The sequence below is a fragment of the Pleurodeles waltl genome, chromosome 3_1 (genome assembly GCF_031143425.1).
Source record: "Pleurodeles waltl isolate 20211129_DDA chromosome 3_1, aPleWal1.hap1.20221129, whole genome shotgun sequence".
Classification (NCBI taxonomy): Eukaryota; Metazoa; Chordata; class Amphibia; order Caudata; family Salamandridae; genus Pleurodeles; species Pleurodeles waltl.
In genome coordinates this window covers 1,580,447,427-1,580,460,656 of record NC_090440.1, presented here as the reverse complement: position 1 = coordinate 1,580,460,656, position 13,230 = coordinate 1,580,447,427, and the positions used below count along the sequence as shown (strand labels likewise).

Sequence of the window (13,230 nt, the reverse complement as noted above, 5' to 3'; positions counted from 1 at the left end):
ATGAGGAATCTCTTAGCCACTATCCATACAGCTCAGCTGGAACTGGAGGTCCAATGAGCCTTCTATGTTCTCTGACAACGTAGCAAAAGGTTGATTTTTTTAATGAAAATTGGATGACAAATTAGTAATCTATGTTCTCAGATATCACATTCAGTTTGTAAATAACATGCCTCACAAGTTCGTTGACAAAAGTGAGTATACAAGATCAGTGGTTTTATGACAAGAGCAGAAGCTGATGTTAAGCACCCTTACTTCTAGCGACAAAATAACTAAGCACTCACTTGAGACAGCCTCTTTTGCTTCTCTTCACCAAACATTTAAGTCATATTTTAATTAGAAATAAATGCCTAAAAAAAGGGGGGAAATTGGTCACTTCTAAAAAAAAATATATATATATATATATATATATATATATATATATATATATATATATTTTTTTAACCTAACTCAGTAGTTTTCGAGATGGTGCTAACAGCTTCTTATAGGCAGTATGTTTCTATGAGTGAAAGGATTCATCTCACATGGTTTGGAGGCCAAGGCATTGAGGGCTGCAAAAGTCTTGCAGTAAGAAAGAGCAAGCTTCTCAGAAGGCACTGACGTCTGAGAGGTGTCGGTCGCAAAAATGTAACAGTTAAATTAGGAATCCATCTGCAGTATACCCAGTGATATCGCCATCAAGTGCCACAAACTTGTTAGCATCAGTCTGTCGCATAAGACTGGCTGTATGAGTACTAATCGGTCCAGGATATTCTTCGGGAAAGAAGTTTCTGCCAACAGTCTGTGACCGTTCATTACAATATCTGTTTACACGGCAGTTTGGTTACGTTGCAACGTAGCCTGACTGGATTTTATTTTAAGAGATGTGTTAGTCTTACAGCGCATCTGGTAGGAAAGCTGTAACCGGCCTGCATTTTATGCTTTTCTGGTGGTTACTAGATACATTGTGTTTAACACTACTTTACACAATAGCACGCCTTATTTAGCGAACCCCAAAAAACGCGTTATACCACGCCCGCTGCTACTGAAGCAAAAAAATAGGGGAAAAAAAAAAACACACTCCACCAAAGGCGTCTGCCACGTTCCTAAACTGAAAAGCAAACAAGGTGCATGCGCTCTTCTAAAGCTACAAGACTGAATTTATTGTGCAGGAAATCATGAACAAAGTTCACCCTACATCGATCACTGATTATTGTATAAAAGGCTAAAAAAGTTAATCACAAGTGTGGGGGGGGGGGGGGGGGAGGGAGATCAAATACCAAACCAGCGTTTGTACAGGTACAGTGCATCCTAAAAATGAAAGTAGTATTTCGTCCCCCCGAATGAGAACAATTCCCCCAGCTTAAACGAGGTCATAACTTTGGAAAAACACAGCTTGCGGTGCGTGGAAATGCAAACATCAGCGTGCTTGCAAAGCCGGCTGTCCAGCGTGAAAGGAACGCACCTCTTCCCAAATAAACATTCTGAGAACTTCACTACGGTTCAACTTTAGTGTCACACATATGAAAGCTCTAGACAAGGGTACCAACTGCGCAGGAGGGCCAGGAGAACCCAGTAAGACACTCACCATCATCCCGCGCTCGTCGCCTGGCCGCATCGGCAGTCTCCCAACATAAGAAAGTCTCATTGGTGCGTGCGGCGTGGGTCAAAGGACACAAGGATGACGGTGGAATGGTCAGTGTCCAGCCTCAGCGGCTGGGAGCAAAAGGCTGGTCTTCCCGCCGTGACCACCCGAAGAACACACAGCGTCTTAGGAACACAAGCCCACCGAGAAAGCTTCTTCATGAGCACACTGATTTTGGTGCGCAGGTCTCACCGTCTCCATCCACGCAGCTGCGGGAGGCGGAACTAACAGGCGGCGTCAGCCGAGAGAAAGCGACAGGATGTTACGCATCCAAGTTCCAGAGCAGTAAGGTTAAAAGGAGGAGCCAGGAAGCATGGCAGCTCCCTCCCTTTCACGGAAAGAAGGCCACAATGGCGGCCATGTTGAAGCCAGGCATCAGACGTTTGTGTCTGGATTTTTAAACTGGACTGATGTCTGACTGACCTTAAGGTGGTCGTTCCTATGACGTCTGTACTCATGCGCAGTATACCCGAGTCGGCAAGTTGTGGCGCGGACCTCGAACTTGACAGCTGCGTTTTCTAGCTGTTCGTGTCCTGCAACTTGCTTCGAGAGAGACATGGCTCTTTCTAGGAGCGCAAGACGAGGAGGCAGCCGACGCACCCTGATATCTGGGGCGGTGTTGGAGGAGGAGGGCGAAGGAGGATCCATGTTGCAACAGGTGCCCCGAAACCTAGACCCCGATTTGGCTGTTGCCACTCCTACTACATTCAGAGAGGGCCTTTTAGCCCCCAACGACTTCCTCCCGTCGGTGTGCGCACCCGCCCGTGGCAACAAATGGCCGGCAAGACTCCTGTCGGTATTCTGTTGCTTGATACTGGTGGCTGGTCTGGCCTTCCTTCTGGCTTTTTTCTTCGTTTTCATGAAAGGTAATTTGCAATTGAGATTTTGGTTATCTTTTGACCCTGACCTCGTTGTTTAGCTCACCAACTAGAGGAGGTGTAACGGGGAGTTATTGTACATAGTATCTCTCCATGTGAAAGATAGCGTACAACCCGTGTGTTTTGAGGTTGGTGTGTGCGGTGTACATTTCGGTATCGAAGTGCTGGAGCGCTGGAACATCTGGCTCCCAATTAGCATTTAAAAGAGTCTTACCAACTCCTCAAGGTGACGACCCACCGTCTAAGCCAAATGGATCTTTGATGTTAAATGAGACTAACCAGGAGCTATATATGTTATTTAATCAGCACACTTTTTAATCTTATTCTTAATCAGTAATGAGAGTTTGATAGTTTAAAAGCTTTATTGATAAATCTTTTCATATGCTCATACTTATTAAGTCAGTTTTCGTTTCATAAGATAATAAGCAGAATAAACAATCTGTATTTCATGAGCAAATGCAAAAAGCATGTCCCATAAAGGAAAGAATCCCTATTCTAAGTAGAAGGACGGTTAGAAGAATTGGAACATCAAGAAAAGGCGTCCGAACTTACAAAGAGTTCTATATTAAGAGATCACAACATAAAGCTATAAATTCAAGTGGCAGAATTCATCAGAGCAGAACTTCCCTCTAAAGAAAAGTTTTAGATAAGTCAGTAGAGTCTCAGCCTGAGCTGCATAGATTCGGTCAGGGAAAATGGCGATGAGTAAGTGTGGGCGATCTGATCTTCACCAGGAACACACTTTTTTTATAATAGACAATACAGTCTAAAACGTTTGCGACATGTTTCTCCTTTAGTCTTAAATCATCCAGTCAGTTTACAAGATTTCTTGGGAATGGAACATTCCCATCTCTTCGCTGGGATACAGTACTGCAGTTGGCAATACTAAGTAATCAATCATCTTTTATCATCATGTGTCCTTATTTTATTATTGTTGCATGATTCAGTCTTTTACTCCGAAAATATATTTTGCTTATAAGAATACTCGGGTCTAATCTTATAAATAACTGCTCTTGTTAAGTTTCACAGCAGCTGTTATTGTCTGTTAGGAATATACTTTTTTTTTTTTTTTTTTGCAATACACTGTGACTTTTCATTTAGTTCTCGCCATTCATTAGTTTCAGTAGTTTGCATTTTGTGTTTAAGCTTCTACATTACCTCACTAATATAAAGAAAGGGTCTTTATTCACCATTCTTTAATACTTATTGTTCAATCAGAAACGTATACATGGTTACATGTAAGCGATTTTACTCAAATTAATATATTTTATTTAAACATAATGCCCATGTGAAGGTCAGGAAACATTAAAACATTAATGTTTACATTCTTGAACTGGGCCAGTTGTCAGTAAAAACTAAATGCAGCTTCAGTTTCTTCAAACTAAGTCTGTGTAACTGCAGTGATTTTTCCTTTTTCATCTTAAAGCGCTAGCTTTACTTATGAGGCCTGCATGTTAATTCTGTACGTTATTAATGTTAAATGTATTGTTTTCGTAATCTATAAAATCTGCTCCCCCAAACACGCCCTCTAATGGTAATCTTAACCATCCCAAATATTCTACAAACAAATCATCAGATTTCATCCTCTTCCTCAGCTGTCTTTTTTTTCTTCAAACTTTGACAGTTAAAGTCCTTAGTACTCTGTATAATTGAGATCATTCATTTCTGATTCTCTTTCTCATTTCAAGATAACATTTGATACCTTTTTATGAAAGCCAAATAAAGTCGGAAAGTAAACACCAAATATTAACAGGGGCATTAATATTAGTTTGAAATGTATTCTTTTTGCTGTTGAAAACCAGTTGCCTATAACAGAAACTCCTTCTGCCCAAGCTATCTAAAACACCAGCAGATTCCAATTCAGGTCCCAGGTCAGAAATAGTTTTAGTGTATTCTAAAATCTTCTTATTCCTGTAAGGTATATAGGTACAATAAAGCTGAGCTTTAAGCATCTTGCGGACTCGCCTTTTTCTGCGACTAAAATGTATAATGCAAATGGATTTTGCAAAACCGTGAATCAAACTCCAACTAATTCACTGTTCATAATTATTAATGCTCCAGAAGTACTGGTTGTTAATTTGTCTGCTAGTTTTGAAAGCTTCCTGATTTTTCTCATCATTTAAGGCAACTCCTGTTGGGGGAATAACTGCTCCAACAATGTCTCCAACCATTTGTGTTCCATCTTTTACCCTAGTTTGGTGTCTGTGTGAAGGTGTCATTTTCAAAGCAGCTATACTGTTTACATGGTGCATTTTAGGAAATATTAGGTCTAAAAAGTACACACCTTCCAATTCAGCCGGTAATTGAAAATAAGCATCCTGTCCACAAATGAAATAAACTCTAGGAATAAGTGTTCCTTCTCCCTGTAAAATTTGCTATCTGTGGTGGAAATATTACAGGATCACTAACGAGGTGGCAATAGGAGTAATGGTCTGGATGTTGTTGACAATCATGCAACATCTTTTTACCTGAGCAATAAGTGTTTTATGGGCTTTTACCAAGCAAAATGTGCACAGCTGGAGTAGAAATCCGTATCCTCCTGTTACATCTCAAAGAAAAAAATCTAATTTCACATTGAAGTCCATATTTTGTTGTTGCTTTCTTGGTTATTTATCTGTGTCAAAGTAAAAGTTTTTGAAAACCATTTCTGTGTTTGTGTTTTGTATATCTGCCACCGGAGGCAACAGCTATGGTGGTGGGTAAGTTTGGAGAGCAGAGAAAGAGGTCATGCACTCAGTGTACGTTTAGATGTGACGTATCACCAGTCTGCTGTGATAATCACTTACATTAGCATCCACAGGCCTGTTGTGTTGTTTTTCAGTCTTTCAGTGAATTCCTTTAATTCCACAACATGGTGTAGTGGCAGGTGAAGAGTTTCTCTAGCGAGACCATGAATGTATATGGTTCGGAACACACAAAAAACTACTTTTAGCCAAACAAGCAGTTTGTTTTGGGTAGCCAGGCTTGGACGTCTGACTGGCAGATCTGGTAAAGTAATTTTTAGATTAGGTCTGGCATCCAGGCAGCTTTAGCTGTCTTGTTACCCTCATGAAATAAATAAAAATAGAGAGATGAGCTTTGGGTCAGCCCCGTTCATCCATTGACACTCTCGTTCTGTGAGTGACCACATTTTGTTAGGTTTCTTGTGCACATATACACACAAAGAAGTGCACTTCACTGCCACCTCTGGTGGGTCAATATTGTACTATGCTAATCCGTTCTTTCCATTTCGTATCCTTTATTTTTTGTTATCTTGTGTGTTTATACTAGATCTCCAGATTACAGTAATTTAAAGCCAAAAGTAAATTTTTATTTGTGTCTTTAAAAATCATATATTCCGGTGAGGTACAATAAAACTAAAAATGAGTTCAGTACCTATTCTTACTGCATCTGCTTGCAGGGAAGCACCCACACTGTTCTATTAAAATCATATTAAGTTGTAATTCTCTTTTGTTTATAGTATTTTGCTTAACCCCTTCGCTGCCAGGCCTTTTCCCCCTCCTGTGCCGAGCCTTTTTTTGGCTATTTGGAGCAGTTCGCGCTTAGGCCCTCATAACTTTTTGTTCACGTAAGCTACCCACGCCAAATTTGCGTCCTTTTTTTCCAACATCCTAGGGATTCTAGAGGTACCCAGACTTTGTGGGTTCCCCAGAAGGAGGCCAAGAAATTAGCCAAAAAACAGTGAAAATTTCATTTTTTTTAAAACATTTGGAAAAATGGGCTGCAGAAGAAGGCTTGTGGTTTTTTCCCTGAAAAGGGCATCAACAAAGGGTTTGCGGTGATAAAATCACCAGCTTCCCAGCTTTCAGGAACAGGCAGACTTGAATCAGAAAACCCAATTTTGGCATTTTACTGGGACATACCCCATTTTTACGATTTTTTGTGCTTTCAGCCTCCTTCCAGTCAGTGACAGAAATGGGCATGAAACCAACGCTGGATCCCATAAACCGCAACATTTCTGAAAAGTAGACAAAATTCTGAATTCAGTAAGGGGTAATTTGTGTAGATCCTACAAGGGTTTCCTACAGAAAATAACAACTGAAAAAGAAAAATATTGAAATTGAGGTGAAAAAAACATCAATTTTTCTCTAAGTTTTACTCTGTAACTTTTTCCTGCAATGTCAGATTTTCGAAAGCAATATACCGTTACGTCTGCTGGACTCTTCTGGTTGCGGGGATATATAGGGCTTGTAGGTTCATCAAGAACTCTAGGTACCCAGAGCCAATAAATGACCTGCACCCTGCAGTGGGTTTTCATTCTATGCCGGGTATACAGCAATTCATTTGCTGAAATATAAAGAGTAAAAAATAGCTATCAAGAAAACCTTTGTATTTCCAAAATGGGCACAAGATAAGGTGTTGAGAAGCAGTGGTTATTTGCACATCTCTGAATTCCGGGGTGCCCATACTAGCATGTGAATTACAGGGCATTTCTCAAATGGACGTCTTTTTTACACACTGTCTTACATTTGGAAGGGAAAAATGTAGAGAAAGACAAGGGGCAATAACACTTGTTTTGCTATTCTATGTTCCCCCAAGTCTCCCGATAAAAATGATACCTCACTTGTGTGAGTAGGCCTAGCGCCCGCGACAGGAAACGCCCCAAAGCGCAACGTGGACACATCACAGAAAACAGACCTGTTTTTAGCAAAGTGCCTACCTGTAGATTTTGGCCTCTAGCTCAGCCGCCACCTAGGGAAACCTACCAAACCTGTGCATTTCTGAAAACTAGAGACCTAGGGGAATCCAAGATGGGGTGATTTGTGTGGCTCGGACCAGGTTCTGTTACCCAGAATCCTTTGCAAACCTCAAAATTTGGCTAAAAAAACACATGTTCCTCACATTTCTGTGGCAGAAAGTTCTGGAATCTGGGAGGAGCCACAAATTTCCTTCCACCCAGCGTTCCCCCACGTCTCCCGATAAAAATGATACCTCACTCTTGTGGGTAGGCCTAGCGCCCGCGACAGGAAACACCCCAAAGCGCAATGTGGACACATCACAGAAAACAGACCTGTTTTTAGCAAAGTGCCTACCTGTAGATTTTGGCCTCTAGCTCAGCCGCCACCTAGGGAAACCTACCAAACCTGTGCATTTCTGAAAACTAGAGACCTAGGGGAATCCAAGATGGGGTGATTTGTGTGGCTCGGACCAGGTTCTGTTACCCAGAATCCTTTGCAAACCTCAAAATTTGGCTAAAAAAACACATGTTCCTCACATTTCTGTGGCAGAAAGTTCTGGAATCTGAGAGGAGCCACAAATTTCCTTCCACCCAGCGTTCCCCCCCACGTCTCCCGATAAAAATGATACCTCACTTGTGTGGGTAGGCCTAGCGCCCGCGACAGGAAACACCCCAAAGCGCAATGTGGACACATCACAGAAAACAGACCTGTTTTTAGCAAAGTGCCTACCTGTAGATTTTGGCCTCTAGCTCAGCCGCCACCTAGGGAAACCTACCAAACCTGTGCATTTCTGAAAACTAGAGACCTAGGGGAATCCAAGGAGGGGTGACTGGCGGGGCTCGGACCAGGTTCTGTTACCCAGAATCCTTTGCAAAGCTCAAAAATTGGCTAAAAAAACCACATGTTCCTCACATTTCTGTGGCAGAAAGTTCTGGAATCTGGGAGGAGCCACAAATTTCCTTCCACCCAGCGTTCCCCCAAGTCTCCCGATAAAAATGATACCTCACTTGCGTGGGTAGGCCTAGCGCCCGCGACAGGAAACGCCCCAAAGCGCAACGTGGACACCACCAAAATTTTGGAAGAAAACAGAGGTGTTTTTTGCGAAGTGACTACCTGTAGATTTTGGCCTCTAGCTCAGCCGGCACCTAGGGAAACCTACCAAACCTGTACATTTCTGAAAACTAGAGACCTAGGGGAATCCAAGGAGGGGTGACTGGCGGGGCTCGGACCAGGTTCTGTTACCCAGAATCCTTTGCAAAGCTCAAAAATTGGCTAAAAAAACACATGTTCCTCACATTTCTGTGGCAGAAAGTGCTGGAATCTGAGAGGAGCCACAAATGTCCTTCCACCCAGCGTTCCCCCACGTCTCCCGATAAAAATGATACCTCACTTGTGTGGGTAGGCCTAGCGCCCGCGACAGGAAACGCCCCAAAGCGCAACGTGGACACATCACAGAAAACAGACCTGTTTTTAGCAAAGTGCCTACCTGTAGATTTTGGCCTCTAGCTCAGCCGCCACCTAGGGAAACCTACCAAACCTGTGCATTTCTGAAAACTAGAGACCTAGGGGAATCCAAGGAGGGGTGACTGGCGGGGCTCGGACCAGGTTCTGTTACCCAGAATCCTTTGCAAAGCTCAAAAATTGGCTAAAAAAAACACATGTTCCTCACATTTCTGTGGCAGAAAGTTCTGGAATCTGGGAGGAGCCACAAATTTCCTTCCACCCAGCGTTCCCCCAAGTCTCCCGATAAAAATGATACCTCACTTGCGTGGGTAGGCCTAGCGCCCGCGCCAGGAAACGCCCCAAAGCGCAACGTGGACACCACCAAAATTTTGGAAGAAAACAGAGGTGTTTTTTGCGAAGTGACTACCTGTAGATTTTGGCCTCTAGCTCAGCCGGCACCTAGGGAAACCTACCAAACCTGTGCATTTCTGAAAACTAGAGACCTAGGGGAATCCAAGGAGGGGTGACTGGCGGGGCTCGGACCAGGTTCTGTTACCCAGAATCCTTTGCAAAGCTCAAAAATTGGCTAAAAAAACACATGTTCCTCACATTTCTGTGGCAGAATGTTCTGGAATCTGAGAGGAGCCACAAATTTCCTTCAACCCAGCGTTCCCCCACGTCTCCCGATAAAAATGATACCTCACTTGTGTGGGTAGGCCTAGCGCCCGCGACAGGAAACGCCCCAAAGCGCAACGTGGACACATCACAGAAAACAGACCTGTTTTTAGCAAAGTGCCTACCTGTAGATTTTGGCCTCTAGCTCAGCCGCCACCTAGGGAAACCTACCAAACCTGTGCATTTCTGAAAACTAGAGACCTAGGGGAATCCAAGGAGGGGTGACTGGCGGGGCTCGGACCAGGTTCTGTTACCCAGAATCCTTTGCAAAGCTCAAAAATTGGCTAAAAAAAACACATGTTCCTCACATTTCTGTGGCAGAAAGTTCTGGAATCTGGGAGGAGCCACAAATTTCCTTCCACCCAGCGTTCCCCCAAGTCTCCCGATAAAAATGATACCTCACTTGCGTGGGTAGGCCTAGCGCCCGCGACAGGAAACGCCCCAAAGCGCAGCGTGGACACATCACATTTTTTCATTGAAAACAGTGCCTACCTGTAGTTTTTGGCCTGTAGCTCAGCCAGCACCTAGGGAAACCTACCAAACCTGTGCATTTCTGAAAACTAGAGACCTAGGGGAATCCAAGATGGGGTGACTTGAGGGGCTCTGACCAGGTTCTGTTACCCAGAATCCTTTCCAAACCTCAAATTTTGGCTAAAAAAAAGCATTTTTCACACATTTCGGTGACAGAAAGTTCTGGAATCTGAGTGGAGCCACAAATTTCCTTCCACCCAGCGTTCCCCCAAGTCTCCCGATAAAAATGATACCTCAGTTGTGTGGGTGGGCCAGGTGCCTCCAACAGAATAAGGCCCAAAACTTGTAGAGATACAGGGGATAGTACTGCGAGTTTATAAGGACATATTCTTTTATACGTCTTTAGACTGACTCTGCTTTGGGGACCCACATACGTGAGGTGTCATTTTATTTGGGAGACTGAGGGGAACACTGGGGAGTAGGAATTTTGTGCTGGAGTGGTGATCGTACGAAGAAAAGTCAGGAAAATATGCTTTTTTTTAAGCACATTTTGAGGTTTACAGAGGAGTCTGGGTAAGAAAATGTTGGGGGATCCACGCAAGCCACTCCTCCCTGGACTCCTTGGGGTGTCTAGTTTTAAAAAATGTCTGGGTTTGGTAGGTTTCCCTAGATGAAGGCCGCACACAGGACCAAAAACATAGGTGCCCTCTCCCCCCCCAAACACAGGTAGTTTTGTAATATATCGTTTTGATGTGCCCACATACGTCCGTGATGTGCCAAACACTAAAATTTTGAAAAGAAACACACTTAGGTTATGTGAAAAAGACCCCTCACCCACCAACCAAGTTAGTGGCATGCTTCATCATCGGGGTCCCACCTGAGGCACCTAGCGTGTCATAGGTGTGCTGCGACGCCTGATTACAGCGGAGCAGGTTTGGTCATTTTTACCACACATACTGGTTGGATTTGGCACGAGGGTGAGTGATGGTTCAGTGGATCAAATTTTACTAACAAGAGCTTTCACAAAAATGAAAAGCACTGTTAGTAACTGAAAGGCAAAAAACTGAACCAATGACTCACAGCTCGTGAGCTGTAAAGCCGCGACAAGGCACCAACCGCTTTACAGTCCATTCACACAACTTTCATACATGACACACACAAGGCCATTCACACCGCCAGCCACGGGCCCAGCACATTACAACACTCACATCGACAGACAGCGCCACTCAAGGGCCCATCACTTACATACGCCCACATGCCTGATACAACAATCACACCAGCTGATGGGAGTGTGTGGACTGGTGTTTGGCTGGCAGTGTGTTGCAGTAGCCAACATCAAGTCAATATGTACAGTCTCAGCCATGCCCCACTCCACACACAATGGCATCATATATATATATATATTTTTAAACAGAGGAACCCCTAACTAAGTAGAAAGAATTACAAAACAACAAACACAAAAGCTCTAACTAAGAACATGACAGAAATGCTAACCATGAAACTAAACACATGAAAATACAAAACAGACATGAGTTTACACTCATGGTTGTTCCCAGAAATTCTTCTGGGTGTGGTAATTAAAACAAGCACCGACACACAGCCCAGGCTTTGAAGGACAATCTGGGCAGTACATTCGAGACTCCCACCGGATACCTCTTCGAAAACACACTCTACATTTCTTAGCTGGAAAGTCTTTTTTGGGTGTGGGAGGAATGTGCTCAGCAAAGTGGCGATCTTTCAATCTAGCCACATCCTCCACCACTGCTTCTCTAGGAACTCTGGCCTGTTCCACCACAATAAGGCTCTCTATCACTGACTCCTGAAATTTCACAAATGTCATCTTTGAGTCTGGAGACCTATCTCTAAACACAATAAAAGCATTGAAGGTTGCTAAGTGGAAGAGGTGAAGTGCTAACTTCTTATACCAAACATAAGACTTACGAATAGCAGTATAAGGTTCCAACCTCTGGTCAACTCCATCTACACCTCCCATGTGCTTATTATAATCTAAAATGCACACAGGTTTGCGCACTTCAGCAACCTGGCCCCAAACAGTCACAGGGGAAGTACTCTCATCATGGATGGTACTTAGCATGTAGACATCCCTCTTGTCTGAAAATTTCAAAGCTAGCAGCTCCTCGTTCCGCAAGGCACAGCACTGTCCCCTCTCAAGTTTTTTACAGACAAGCTCCCTTGGATAGCCTTTCCGGTTAGAACGGATTGTGCCACAAGCAACTGTGTCCACTCTAAACAATTCCTTGAACAACTGCACACCAGTGTAGAAGTTATCTACATACAAATGGTGACCTTTGTTGAACAGTCGTCTACCAAGATCCCACACTATTTTCTCAGTAACTCCAAAAGTGGGAGGACAACCAGGGGGGTCAATATTGGAATCCCTACCAGTGTACACACGGAAACTATACACATATCCTGTCCTACTTTCAGACAGCATATACAATTTAATTCCATATCGTGCCCTTTTGCTAGGAATGTACTGCCTAAAAACCAAACGACCCTTGAAGAGGACCAAAGACTCGTCCACACTTATCTCTTTGCCTGGAACATAGACCTCCGAAAACCGATCTACAAAATGATCAAGGACAGGCCTAATCTTAAAAAGACGGTCAGAATCTGGGTGATCTCGTGGCAAGGCTAATGCATTGTCAACAAAATGCAGCATCCTAAGAAGAAGCAAATACCGATTACGACTCATGGTAGCTGGAAATATAGCTGTTGCCATCAACGGACTAGTAGACCAATAAGAAGCCAGTGACGGCTTCCTTATCAACCCCATCAAAAAAGTCAAACCCAAAAACTTTTTTATCTCCTCCAAATTTGTGGGAATCCACTGGGCAGCTCTAGAGTGTGGCTTAAGTCTAGCAGCGTTGTCCCTCAAATGCTGCTCCGCATACAAATTAGTCTGCTCAACAATCTCTTCCAAAAACACATCATCCATGAATAACTCAAAGAAATTGATAGGCATAAAGTTCTCTGTATTGGCGTTACACCCCGGGAGACCAGTAAAGGCAGGCAACTCTGGCTGCTCCATGTTTGGGGCAACCCAGACATCAGGTCTTCTAACGGGAAACCTTTCAGCCCCAGGTTGCTGCACTATTGGCACATCAATGTCCTCCTCTAAAACAGAACCTTCATCTGCACTGAGTGTGGCTTCATCATCAGAAGATTCCCCTCCAACAGAAACATCACTGCCAGAATCTCTGACTTCCTCCTCTGCCTCAGATGCAGAGTCCGTCTCATAGTCATGATCAGACTGTGACTCAAAAAGCATACCAACCACCTGCTGAGCGGTCATCCTGCGGCTAGCCATGATCTCTCCTGCTAAAATTAATTGGACAAATTCACCACCAACAACCAGCACTGTGTAAGACAAGTAACAAAGTGTAGCTCTGTTAGTAAGCGTTACAAACTCAAAAACTATACCGCTCACTTGCCTGAAAAA

At 43.5% G+C, this 13,230-nt stretch overlaps 2 protein-coding genes across 3 annotated transcripts in view; one reads left to right on the top strand and one right to left on the bottom strand.

Moving 5' to 3' along the window:
* LOC138283601 (pre-mRNA-processing factor 40 homolog A-like) overlaps positions 1–1,756 on the bottom strand; it is a 31,130-nt gene extending 29,374 nt beyond the window's left edge. The window contains exon 1 of the mRNA XM_069221540.1: positions 1,565–1,756. Within this exon, the coding sequence (XP_069077641.1) occupies positions 1,565–1,624 (60 nt within the window). The 5' untranslated portion in view covers positions 1,625–1,756. The remainder of the gene's footprint in view (positions 1–1,564) is intronic.
* Positions 1,757–2,055: 299 nt separating this feature from the next.
* The window catches only part of ARL6IP6 (ARF like GTPase 6 interacting protein 6), a 99,027-nt gene continuing 87,852 nt past the window's right edge, over positions 2,056–13,230 (top strand). Inside the window, exon 1 of one of the 2 annotated variants that reach the window (XM_069225172.1) lies at positions 2,056–2,487. In XM_069225172.1, the coding sequence (XP_069081273.1) occupies positions 2,178–2,487 (310 nt within the window). In that variant the 5' untranslated portion in view covers positions 2,056–2,177. The remainder of the gene's footprint in view (positions 2,488–13,230) is intronic. The other variant, XM_069225171.1, reaches the window with a different exon arrangement.